Below are 13,804 nucleotides of genomic sequence, written 5' to 3' on the forward strand. Positions count from 1 at the left end.
TGTTTCATGACAGGAAAACCAACATGTTCACTTTGTCTGGTTTCAGAGAGGATCTTAACTGAGTGACAATGTTGCTTGCAGCACTGAATACATGCTCCGAGGGAGTGCTCGTAGCACATTAAGGTCATATGTTCTGGCAACTTTCATCCTATGCAATAAAATGTATTTATTTCTACACCGTGCCACTACCTCCTTTTCGCGGCCAGTGCAATGTTCACATCAATCCATCCAATCAAGTGGCTGTGTCTATAGCAGTCTATTTTGTAGCCTATATTATGCTCTTATTCTCCATTTCTTTATTTTTTTATTTAATGTGTATTTTTGCCAACTGTTGTGTTGTATCTGGAGCTGCTTTAACAAACGAATTTCTCCAGCTCGGGATCAATAAAGTCTTTTCTTATCTTGATCATGTAAATGGGCAGCAATTCAGAGCATTGATTGGCGTTTCCATAAGTTTTGCCCAGTTATTCACAGGATTTTCTATTTCGTATTTGCTTTTCAAAAAATTCTAATTATTAACATAATAAACATATTAACAACAATAATATGAAATAAAATGTATTTATATAACTTTGTTATTTTTTATATGCACTCCTGTAACTTTCACTGCAGCAAAAAAAAATTTTTTAAAGTACAGTGATGACCTCACATCGCGGTAGGCATCTCATTACCGCGATATTGCGGTGATGCGGTTATTGTCACACCCCTATTTAGATGCTTTGGAAGACAGAACATAAGTGGTAAAGAAAACTGTTTGATAGTTTATGGAGCTTTTTTTGGCAGTTACTCACAATGAAGGTTCATTGAATTAAACAGAGCAGCTCAGACATTGTGCAAAATTTCTCCTTTTGTTATGCATATTCATAAATACTAAGGGTTCAAAGACATGACAGTGAGAAAAGGACGACAAAATTTTAATTTTGGGTGAAATATACTTTGTTGAACATATTTAAAGGACTAACATTCTCTCTCTTTTTTCTCACTCTCCCTCTCTCAAAAGGATGTGTTCCATTCCCGTGTCTCACCTTCCATGACGTAGACGAGGGAGCCCACGTCCCCTTCTTTAATAATACAGCTGTTTTTGTCATAGTCCACTGGATACATACAGTCCACTATCTCCTGGATCTGAGACATCTCCAGATTCTTCATGAAGTCATTGTCCAAGATAGCTGACTTGATCAGTTCCTTTGACCTGTAAAGTGCAGAAAAACGGTGTTAGATAGGGCTGTGACAACACTTTAACATAGTAATGTCTACCTGAAATAGAAAACTTACTGCTAATGCTGCCTATTATTTAAGATAGTATTCTACTACTATTTAATCATTTGTGAAGCAAAATGCATTATGCAAAAATATACATTTCAAACAGTACCATGCTAAATTGTCATATGCCCTCATTATGATTATGTGCAAATTTAATTTGTGGTGTCTACTTACTTTTCATCTTAACTTTTGGCAATTCAATCAAACTATGAGTAAATAAAAAGATGTAAAAAAAATAATAGCTGACACTATCGATATTACTTAACATGGGTGACAGTTTCATTAATCACATGAAACTGCAAGGCAATGCAGAACACTTTGTATTGTTGAATATAGCATCCAATGCAATGTGCCATGTTGCATAGATTTTGGCAAATGTAGTGCAAACTATAGACACACAAACACACACACACACACTGTAGAAATAGTAAGAGCTGCATGATAGTAATCTGAACATTGCCAATGAGATGCTCCAGGAATGAATCCACAGGGAATGTGGATTTAAAAAAAAATATGAAATGAAGAGGATATTTCAGGAGATAAAAGTAAACAGACAAAGTCTCTTAGTCAGTGCTGGACGTCATCACAAACAAAAATCAGTAGACAATCAGAAAATTTGGATTTCAAAAGGTTTGCATCACACACACACACACACACACACACACACACACACACACACACCTAAACTAAAAGTCAATGTAACCTCCCACACAAGGTGAACACAAAAATATTTCTAACGATATGAAATATCAGATGTCCCTCAGTAAAGCTATTTTTTCCCATGATAAAATACTTCACTAATGTGAAGAGACTGACTAATGAAAAGTGAAAACATGGTAACTCTCTTTTCCTATAAAAACGTTGCTTTTTTGTTGTTATTTTGAGCAGTCAGACAGAACTTCTTGCACTGCCATTTTGAAGTGGGATCTGTTTGACTGAAAAATGTCAGACGGGGCAGAGTGTTCCGGAAACCTGTTTGGAAATGCAACTCAAGTCATTATTTATGCAAATCCATTTAGTTCTGCAAAATGACATTTAATTGCTCAAGTGATGGTGACTGGAAAAAACCTTGTTTGATAAAGATGGAGTGTGTTCTTCAAATCTCATTATCGCTGTTTATATGACACTTCCAAGCACTCCGCAACAAAAAGCCTATAATTGTTACAGCACTTGGTCTGTTTTTGTAGACCTGGACATACGCCACACATCTGATTTAGTTACTAAAACCCACAAACGCTCACCTATGAACCACACTGTGTTTACATTCCACAAACATGCTCCGCTGTGAGCATAAATAGGCCTTTTTAAGATCTCTGCAGTAGTTTACATACAGCGTATTTCACTTACACACATGGACAGTCTCACCCGGAGGAAAATTGCATTGACTTTAACTTGGAAAATATAAAAATAGAAACAAATGAGACAACTGTTGACATGCAATAAAATTAAAGAGCTATAAAATGAATGTGATCGGTCGGCATTGCTCGGTTCATTTGTTGTTGGAGGAATTTGATGAGAAATATGCAAGATTATTTTGAGATTAGTAGGGTCTTTAGGAGAAATATATGAGAAGCAGGACATTAGAGCAAAAGTCTTACAGTTACAGACATAACTTGTTTAATTTGATGCATAAAAAAAAATATTAACCATTTAACCATAAAATGCACTCATCTCTCTGCTTCAAAGTTTAGCAAAAACGTGTGTGTGGTATTTTTGTATGCCAGACTCAGTCTGTATTCTAGATGACATTGGCTCTCTGGAGGAACAGTCAGAGGAGATGTTTTACATCCAGTAAAAGCACAGAGTTCACTGGCCTCATTTACAGCAGACAACCTCTGCATCATCCTGTAACTAGTCCCTGTTTGACTTGAACCTGCTGCCTTTTTCAGAAGGATACTCACATCACAGGTTGACAGACTGTCTCCCTTAAAAGGACAAAGTATGCCAAGCAAAGAAAATGTGTAGAAAGCCATGGACGTCTTGTACAAATACACTAAATAGATCTTGCACATAAAAATTCCTACAAGAAAGTTGCTCATTAGTAGGCTTTTTGTTTGTCTTGCAACATTTTTTCATTGAGGGAATATTATTTCTTGAAACTATTACTTTAATACTTGGAACTGGAGAATTAATTCTCTATTCCCAGTGCGAAGGATGGTCCCAAGGACCTGTACTGATTCACATATTCTGCCCTCACTGCATGACTGCTGTGGCCTCATTGGAAAGCCATCTGTAGTTCTGTGGTCATCAGATGTGTGTGCTAATGAGTTAATGGCCATATCTTCCTCTGTTTATTATGTCCATTTTCTAGACAGAATGCTAAAACAGGAAACAAAGTCTTATGGCAGATAACAGATCATACTGCACATGACAGTGCATAATAACCTGAGACAAATGAATGTTGATTCATTTCTAGATTTAAGCTTACTCCTGTATGAAAACTGCACTGTTGATGCTTATTACTATAAATGGAGAAAATAGAAAATGATTGAAAAAATTCAAATCAATAATGTCAGAATCAGAATGCGTAGTTTGCGCATAAAAAAAATTTCCACCAACAACCAACACATGTTGAATGATGTACACTACCCCGGGCAAAGTTTTTCAATTGGATTGCCTTTTATTCTCTTTAGCATGCAGTGTGAAGTATTTCACTCAGTTCCCTGATCATTCTGATTTAGTTTCAGCGAGTGAAGAACAAATTTATACTTGCATGCATTAACTATAATGCACATTATTGTCTCTGACAGATAGCATGTTGAAGCCCCTCAGGCTGACATTTTCTCCCTCTTCTCAAGAGTGATTGATGCCCATGATGATGTTATGTCGATGTTTTAGCTCTAATATTTTAACCGACAGCCATTGGTAGACGAAGTACTGGAGTAAAAGTACAGATACGCTAATACATTACTCCAGTAAAAGTGTTAAGTACTTCTTTCAATTTTACTTGAGTAAAATGTACAAAAATACTTGATTTTTAAATGTACTTAAGTATTAAAAGTTAAAAATAAGTGTGTGTAATATATACACACACACACACCGATCAGGCATAACATTACATATATATTAGGCAGCAAGTGAACATTTTGTCCTCAAAGTTGATGTGTTAGAAGCAGGAAAAATGGGCAAGCGTAAGGATTTGAGAGAGTTTGACAAGGGCCAAAATAGGATGGCTAGACGACTGGGTCAGAGCATCTCCAAAACTGCAGCTCTTGTGGGGTGTTCCCGGTCTGCAGTGGTCAGTATCTATCAAAAGTGCTCCAAGGAAGGAACAGTGGTGAACCGGTGACAGGCTCATTGGCGACCAAGTCTCATTGATGCACGTGGGGAGCGAAGGCTGGCCCGTGTGGTCTGATCAAACACAAAGCTCTTTGTGATTATTGGGCAGGGGACGCGCTAATGTTTGGTGTAAGGAAAAACTGCAATCCTGGCTTGAACTATATGGGTGACTAATAGGGTCTAATAAGAGCATGCTTAAAAGTCACTATTTTCTAACTGTTAATGCGTTATTGTCGCGTTAAGTGGAACATTGAGTGATATTTCAAAGTGATTTCTGTCATTTTGACAGAAAATATTGTATTTACCTGCTTTAGAAACAGTCCAATAAACACTGCTAATAGGGATTATAAGTGAAAAGGGGAGACAGTTACATTTTAAAGGATCCGTGTGAAAAACAAACCTGAAAGAGATGTGAGGATTTGGGGAGAAAAACAAGATATTCTTAGTGCATTCAGTAAATAATTAATGGGACATATTGTAAATTAAATCGGGAGAACAGGCACCAAATGTGCAGTATATGTTGTCTTTTTCCCCATTCTGTTACAACAGAATACAAAAGGAAATAATCCAGAGGAAAAGAATGCAGCGACTGAAAGGAGCTCTTGTAGATATTATTGCTATACCATGTCACATTAAAATACCAAGCGTTATGTTATTACCCTGACGTTTGAAAATAAAACATGAAGGACATTTTACAGCTCATTCAGTCAAAATGATAAGTATTATTTGTAGCACAATCTTATGATTTGAAATTATTTATTTTGTTTCAGTCTTTTTGAGAGGAACTTCCACAATTCGGAAGTGCCCCCCATAATCTAAAACAGTAGGCTAGGAAAAAGGTGGATAGAGGTCAAAGAGTCCAATGCAGACATTCCTATATCGGTAAAGAACTTCAGATCTTTGATATTTCAAAAGACCTCAGACAGTCCAGATGTCAGAGAACAGTTCAGAAGAGACATTTCAATCAAGACTTCAAAAAAACACTTCTGGTCTTTCATCATTTTAAGCCACTGCAAAGGAAAATGCAAAAAAAAGAATGACACAGAAACAGGAAGAAACCAGATGCAATTATGAAACAAAGATGCTGTGAATGACATTCAAATGCCAAAAACACTATACTGAAGGAAAAAAGTGGTACATCACTCAGTATCATGATATTTAGTAGGGGTGTAAGAAAATATTGATACACGTGAATATCGCGATATTATGTTTGGCGATACTGTATCGATTCTCAAAAACACTGTATCGATATTTATTTATTTATTTATTTACATCTAAGATTCGTGGCTTTGTGTTCGGTTTAAACCACAGACTGTATAAAACCCAACCGCTAGATCAGTGTTATCTCAGAACGTAAACTGACGTGGAGCCGGAGGTGAAGAAGCTAATGGTGAAGGTGTGTGCATCGCTAGTGTTTACATAGATTAGATTAGATTCAACTTTATTGTCATTACACAAGTACAAGTACAAGGCAACGAAATGCAGTTTAGGTCTAACCAGAAGTGCAATAGCAGCAAGTGCAGGATATACAACGTTTGCATAAGTGCAGGACATGGATATGTACTGAGTATATATAAATATATCTATAAATAGAGAGATGGTTATTACTATAAACAGAATTTACAGGTGAATATGTACAGTGAATAAATATATAGATGGCTATTACTATAAACAGAATTTACAGGTGGATATGTACTATGAATATAATATAATATACAGATGGCTATTACTATAAACAGAATTTTACAGATAGAGGTATACAAAGATATGTTAGGCAAAAATGAGGAATATGGCAGTGGATTAAGGTAGTGCAATAAATTATGGACAGAAGCTATCCGAAAAAAGTGTAAAAGTGCAGTGGAAAGTGATTGCATATTACAGTTAGAAGTACGGTGCAAAATGCAAATGTAAACAGTTGGTACTGTAAATAACAGTCGGCAATGCAAATGAGCATAATCCAGTTACGGTATGGTAGTGCAAAATGCATAAGTAAACAGTTGTTACTGTAATAAACAGTCGGTAGTGCAAATAAAGTGAAGGCGGATGTGAGGTAGAAGAGTTATCAGTTTATGAGGGAAGTGGATCAACGGGGGTTTGAGTTCAGTAAAGAGACAGCTCAGGGGAAAAAAACTGTTCTTTAGTCTGGTGGTCCTGGTCCGGTGGATCCTGAAACGCCTGCCGGAGGGCAGGAGAGAAAACAGTCTGTGGGCTGGGTGAGAGAAGTCCTTGAGGATGCTGCGAGCTCGATGCAGGCAGCGTTTCCTCTGGATGTGCTCGATGGCAGGTAGTGGAGTCCCTGTGATGCGCTGGGCAGTTTTCACCACCCGCTGCAGTGCCTTGCGCTCCGCAACAGAGCAGCTCCCATGCCACACTGCGACACAGTTGGTCAGGATGCTTTCTATTGCGCAGCGATAGAAGTTCACCAGGATAGCCGAGGAGAGCTGATTCTTCCTCAGTGTCCTCAGGAAGAAGAGGCGCTGGTGAGCCTTCTTGACCAGGCTGGAGGTGTTGGTTGTCCACGACATGTCCGCCGAGTTGTGGATCCCCAGGAACTTGAAACTGGAGACACGTTCAACAGCCATTCCATTGATGTGGATGGTGTCGTGTGTGCCTCTTGACTCCTTCCTGAAGTCCACGATGAGCTCCTTCGTTTTGGTGGTGTTGAGGAGCAGGTTATTTTCAGTGCACCATGTGGCCAGGTGCTGGATCTTCTCCCTAGAGACCATAGACTGTAAAAAAATATGGACGTAGTGTCTGTGACGTCACCCATAGGATTCTGATGAGCAGTTTTGAAGTGTAAAGTAGGGACAAGATGGCCGTTGCCATCTTGGCAGCGCGTCACTCCCAGATAACAGAAAATGGGCAAAGAGGCGGGACGTGGGCGGCGCTGAAGTGACGCGATGACTAACACACAGCAGATAAATGGCTATCCACCTGTCACTTGAAGTGGCCACGCCCTTAATTATGCAGAACTTTAATGCTTTAAATAATGTAAACGAATGAGTTATAAAAAATAAAAATAAATCACCCCCCTCACAGTTGTCATGAAGGGCAAAATAAGCCATATAGACCAAAACCACAATTTGTACCAGACTGTAAACATGTTTTAATCTGCTGTAAAGTTGGGCATTTTAACATGGGGCTCAATGAGATTCTGCTCCCTTCTGGAGCCTGTCCCTAGTGGCCCGTCGATGAATTGCAATTTATGTCACTTCCGCATTGGCTTCAAGAGAAATTGCTGGAGGTTGCCGCTTGATAGAGACATAGCGACGCGCGTCATAATCTGAAAACCACGCCCACCGGGGGGAAAACAATCAAACCGTCTCCATTGACTTTGTATTGTGTGAAGCGGCCTCCTTATCATTTTTGACTTATAACAAAAACAGAACAATGTATAAAAGCTGATGTGTGACAAGGTGTACAGCAAACAAGCTAAACAGCCCAGAACGAAAAACCCAGAAGGTTTTATAAGCTGTTGACCCAAAAAACAAGCATTTAAGGACAAAAAAGTGGATACAGGCAATTGAGACAGAGCGCGACATGTTATATTACACTGAGAACTACTCCCACTAGAGGGGAACGTAATCAGCGACAGGAAATATAATATATAAAACTGACATTTGGATATTTGACTTAACAGTGACAAAATGTTTACGGCACACGTAGGCATACTGAGACATACTGAGTGTCAGGATCCCAAAATTGACCCATTCTTCCTGTTGAAGCTTCATGTCTTATTGCCTGTCACCACTTTTGTCTCCTTAAACGCTCGTTTTTTTGGGTCGACAGCTTATAAAAACTTAGTTCTGTGTTTTTTAGCTTGTTTGCCGTACACCTTGTCACATATCAGCTTTTAGTTGTTCTGTTTTTTGTTATAAGTCCGAGATGACATGGAGGCCGCTTCACACAATGCAAAGTCAATGGAGAGCGTTGGATAGACTGCTTTAAAGCAAACAGCTTTACAGTATTAAATATAACACAAACAGTCATTCAGTCATGAAATGGACTATGCGTTTTCTGTTGATAAATAGTTTAGAAATTAAAAAAATCGCTGTACTGTGAACCTTTAAAACATTATACACATAAAGAATCCTGCAGTCACTTTACTATTTCCCTTTACTTAGATTGCACAAAATAGTGATTAGTGATATAAATGAGACTGTATTAATTAAATAAAATAGTTACTTGTCAAGTTATGCATATGGTTGTGTTCTTTATTCTTTTAAATTAGATCTTTTTTTTTATTAAAAAAAAAAGAAATAATATCGCAATATATCGTATCGTAACCCCTGTATCGTGATACGCATCATATCGCCAGATTCTTGGCAATACACAGCCCTTATATTTTATGAAAGCATTTGCCTTTACTAGTTGTTAAATTAATGCATGCATCAGCAATGCATCAGCAAACAAAGACAAGCAAAATAAAGATAAATGTATTTTTCATTCAAATATAACTTCTATGGAACCTTGTTTCCACCACAGAATAAAAAAAATTAAAAAGGTAATTGCGGAAAAATACTTTTTGCACGATAAAGTCAGAATTGCATAAAGTCAGAATTGTGTGATATAAAGTTGCAATAGTGAGTTTTAAAGTCACAATAGTGAGTTATAAAGTCAGAATTGCAAGATATAATGTCAGAATTGCAAGATATAAAGTCAGAATTGCATGATAAAGTCAGAATTGTGTGATATAAAGTCGCAATAGTGAGTTAAAGTCAGAATTGCTCAATACAATGTCAGAATTGCTCAATACAATGTCAGAATTGCTCAATATAAAGTCAGAATTGCGTTATATAGCCTAAAGTCAGAATTGTGAGTTATAAATTCCGATGTGCATGATATTAAGGTCGCAATAGTGAGTTATAAAGTCAGAATTGATCAATACAATGTCAGAATTGCATGATGTAGCCAAAAATCAAAATTATGAGTAATAAATTCAGAATTGCATAATAAAGTCAAATTTGCGTGATATTATGTCACAATAGCGAGTTATAATCAGAATTGTGAGATATAAATGTAGCAACTGCCAAATATGTCAATTGCAAGATATAAAGTCAGAATTACGTGATTTAAACTTTGTTCCCCTCAGAATTGGACTTTATTTGACTGAGAACAGTCATTCAATTGCAAGAAGAAGAAAAAAACCGATTTGCAAGATATAAAGTCAGAATTGCATGATAAAGTCAGAATTGTGTGATATAAAGTCGCAATAGTGAGTTATAAAGTCAGAATTGCTCAATACAATGTCAGAATTGCATGATAAAGTCAGAATTGCTCAATACAATGTCAGAATTGCATGATAAAGTCAGAATCGCATGATATAGCCAAAAATCGAAATTATGAGTTATAAATTCAGAATTGCATAATAAAGTCAAATTTGCGTGATATTAAGTCACAATAGCGAGTTATAGTCAGAATTGCGAGATATAATGTAGCAATTGCCAAATATGTCCGAATTGCAAGATATAAAGTCAGAATTACGTGATTTAAACTTTGTTCCCCTCAGAATTTGACTTTATTTGACTGAGAACAGTCATTCAATTGCAAGAAGAAAAAAAAAACAGATTTGCAAGATGTAAACTCACTGTAAGATAAAAAGGTTGCAATTATTTTTTTAAATGTTTTATTCTGTGGCAGAAACAAGCTTCCATAACTTCTCTCTGACCACACATAGATCCACTTTCAAAACCCTATATGAGCATTTGAAGACTAAATCAATATTGATGCCAGTTCGTTCCCATCAGGCAGCCCAACACAAGCTGAAATGGAAGAGTTTTCTTTTACATCTTCATAATAATAATTCCTTGAGGTGCTCTTAAGCTCAAGATATAAGCAGAATAGAACAAAAGGCAGAACAAGCTCCGCTGTGGTGGGGTTCAAATGGCTTTTCTGTACAAAACAAGGTTAAGTTGTAAATTAGCAGTGTTAAGCTGTCAAATGTCAGTTGCAGAGCAGATGGGGGAGGCCATGCTGGTCAGAAACAGAAGAATGATGTTCCTCTTCTGCCAAACCACTAGATGCAAATTAATTAAGGGTATGTGTGTTCATGACAGCAAAAACACAAAGATCCTTCACGTTCCGGGGAACTGTTTAGTCTGGTTAGGTTCTCGGGTAGTGGCAGTGTCTACTTTCAATTAAAACATGACACGCTACTGTGCATAATAACAGATGATCATGTAAATAATGTTCGTGATCCACCTGCTGCACGATATCATGCTGCTTTGATAAGCAAATTATCAGTCCGTTAAACAAAGCGGTTATTATAGGCAAGACTTTATGCATTTCCCACGTCAATGCTCTTATAACTGCTTAATGCTGACACAATATTCCTGGTTCAGATGTGTCCTTGTGGAAAATTAAACTTTCTTGGAGCATCATCATTAAGATGCTTCTGCAAATGTCAATGAATGGCATTTTGAACAGAACATAATGAGTTTGTTTCGGATTTACCCCAGACAGCAGAAGGATTTCAATTGTGCAACCTGTAAAACCCATGATATTGTCCTCCCTGTTAACAAGTTACCATGGTAACTATAGCCAAAATACCATCTATACCAGTTATTGTTGCTTCAGTAAAAATGTAGGTATTAGGTACCACCACTGTGATAAAAAAAAAGAAGGATTGTGTAAAAATAACTGTAGTAATTAAGGTATTTTAACAATGACTACGATAATATTTTGGTAATGTACTGAAGAACAACAGGTGAGTTCAGTTAAGCATCTGAAATGCTTCCCTAGTATGGTAGATATGCAAAAGGCAGCAAGTCAAATCAGTAGGAGGGTGTCCGAATATACAAATTTTGGTGTGTAAGGAATCTGAAGCTTCTTGTTTCCTTGTAGGGATCTAGTCATGTTACAGGGTTTGAGCTATATATATCCTAAGCTATAGCCTATATCTGATCAGATTTAGATACTGTATATAAACACAGATAACCTTGAGCTGGGCAGCTTTTATTAAAGTGTAAATATTGAAACCAAAAAGTTGCATGAGAACGTTCCCTTCTTTTCTTTGTGGTTGTTCTCATATGTCATATAGATTAATGTTGTATTTGTAGAGCTTTATGTGGTGTTTGATGATTTAAACTCTAAATTCAACATTAAAGCCATCAAATGGCGTATTAAACTAAACCTAGCAAAGTGTTATGTGATGAGTCTAGCGTTATGTTACAGTTTAAAGTTAGGTATTTGATGCCGTTATCCTACTGACGTTCAATGGTAAATGTATTTGATTACTTTTATATCGTATTAAATGATTTGTTTTGTTGTTGCTGCTGCTATATCTAGTTATTAACCTACTTGGCACTCTTGGGGACGTTGGGCAGAGTCACGTGACTCAGCTGCTGGACGTTGGCTGGCTCGGCGCTGATCGCCTGTCGTTTGGTGCGCTGATGCTCCTGCAGCTCCGAGCGGTTCTGGACCTGTTGTGTCGCCGGGCGAATTACGGAGCGGTACTTATCCAGTTCGTTCTGCAGTTTCTGAATCAGTTCGTCTTTCTGGTCCAGTTCGAGCTCCAGCTCGTCAATGAGAGCGTCTCTCTGTCTCAGTTCTTCAATTTTCTCCTGAAGCGCGTATTGGAGGTCGCGTAAAGTCCCCATCATCATCTCTTCTGAATCAAATACAACCTCCCAGAAGCGAATATAACCTCCCAGAACTGCACTTTTAGTAACTTCACTGAGAGGAAAGAGACACTGTGCACTAAACCAGCTCCTGTTCTGCTCTGAAATGAACTACAACTTCAAAACGAGAACAACCTGTGGGGAAAAAAGTATCTCAGGGTTTCCTTGTAGAAAAAAAGAAAGAAAAAGAAAACAATCAGCCCTCAATCCCACAGAGCCGCACAAATCCTCAGCGCCGACAGAAGCGGATCCGTGTGAGCGCGCGTCTCTCGTGGGCAGTGACGTGATGAATGAGTTGAGCTCGAGAGTGCACAGAACGCTCGTGCGCGTCACAGAAGAGCGCGGCATTCCTGGACAGTCAGTATTGATGATATTCAGCTCGTGCGAATACAAAACAAAACTTTACAGTAGCCTACTGCATAAATAGTATACGCAAATGTAATGCAGAAGTATATAAAAATAAGTTTAAATATGATTAAGAACCAAACATAGAGAACACCAGGGCTAGCTAAGTTGTAGATACATGTTTTTTTTTTCTTTGCAAAAAATAAATAAAAAATAGAACCAGGGATCCCATGCTCTTGGAAAACCTGTCATAGAAATTCCAAATTATAATATTTTATATTATTTTATGATAGGCCTATTTACTATAGCTGTTGGTTAAACACGTAAACATTAATGCAAAAGTCAACACATAGAAAGAAAGGCTTAATCTGACTGTCAGGACGAGATCGGGGAAGTTGCCACGTGTTTTATTATTTTATTTAACAAAATTTATACCAATTTATTTTGGCCAAATAATGGTTACCACCCGAGACACCTTGTTGGAGAGAACTAGTTATTTACAAAAAGCTTATCCGCCTTATTTTTCAACACGGAAGTAGGCTAAACTGTTATATTCTGTGAATGTGCGAACCTTCCGGTATAGGCTTGCTATCGGGAAATAGGGAATATATCAAAGTGCAGTAACTGTAAAACTGTATGTGCTACAAACCAGGGTAGCCTACTTATAATTAAAACAATAAAATAATATGGAAAGTAACACAGACAGTATAACGAGCTGTTATATCTAAAGTTACAGCTAAAAATAACTGGAAGCAAATTAACCAGAAGGCAGATTCATCAAAATTACAAATGGCCGCGCCCGCTCTTACCTGAAATATAAGGTGGGTCATTTTTCTCAGGGGTTCCACAGCCCTGCTCCAACACATAGGCCTACCTGTAGTTTGCAAATAAGTTTGTATGACTTGATTAGCTGGATCAGGTGTGTTTAATTAGGGTTGAAGCTAAACTGCTGTGGCCCTCCGGGAGTTTTGCACCACATAGGCTGTTTAATAGCAGGTTTCTATTGTGACAGCATACACCAAATAATGTGATTACATTCTCTGCTATTTGGACATTTACATGTTAAATGACTGTGTCTTATTCTTGGGAAATATTTACTGAAAATTATCCATTTGTGGGTTAGTGCCTTAAAAATTAAACCTAACCTGCGAAATATTCACTGGAATAAAATGTGGGACAACTATCCCTAGTCACCTGCATTCATAGGCTTGATCTCAACTTTGGAGAGGTAGTAGAGATGCATAATGTTTGATTGAGTTTATAAAAGGACATAAGGCGCCCTCTGGTGTCAGACTATG

The 13,804-nt window shown here is 37.6% G+C and overlaps 1 protein-coding gene across 3 annotated transcripts in view; it reads right to left on the reverse strand.

Moving 5' to 3' along the window:
* prkg1a (protein kinase cGMP-dependent 1a) overlaps positions 1 to 13,804 on the reverse strand; it is a 128,719-nt gene that overhangs the window by 104,662 nt on the left and 10,253 nt on the right. For 2 of the 3 annotated variants that reach the window (XM_079843715.1, XM_079843716.1), the window contains exon 2: positions 1,026 to 1,192. In XM_079843715.1, coding sequence (XP_079699841.1) covers positions 1,026 to 1,192 — 167 coding nt within the window. Of the gene's footprint in view, positions 1 to 1,025; positions 1,193 to 11,841; positions 12,456 to 13,804 lie in introns of those variants that run through there. The other variant, XM_079843714.1, reaches the window with a different exon arrangement.

This window comes from Gobio gobio (assembly GCF_949357685.1).
Source record: "Gobio gobio genome assembly, chromosome: 18".
Classification (NCBI taxonomy): Eukaryota; Metazoa; Chordata; class Actinopteri; order Cypriniformes; family Gobionidae; genus Gobio; species Gobio gobio.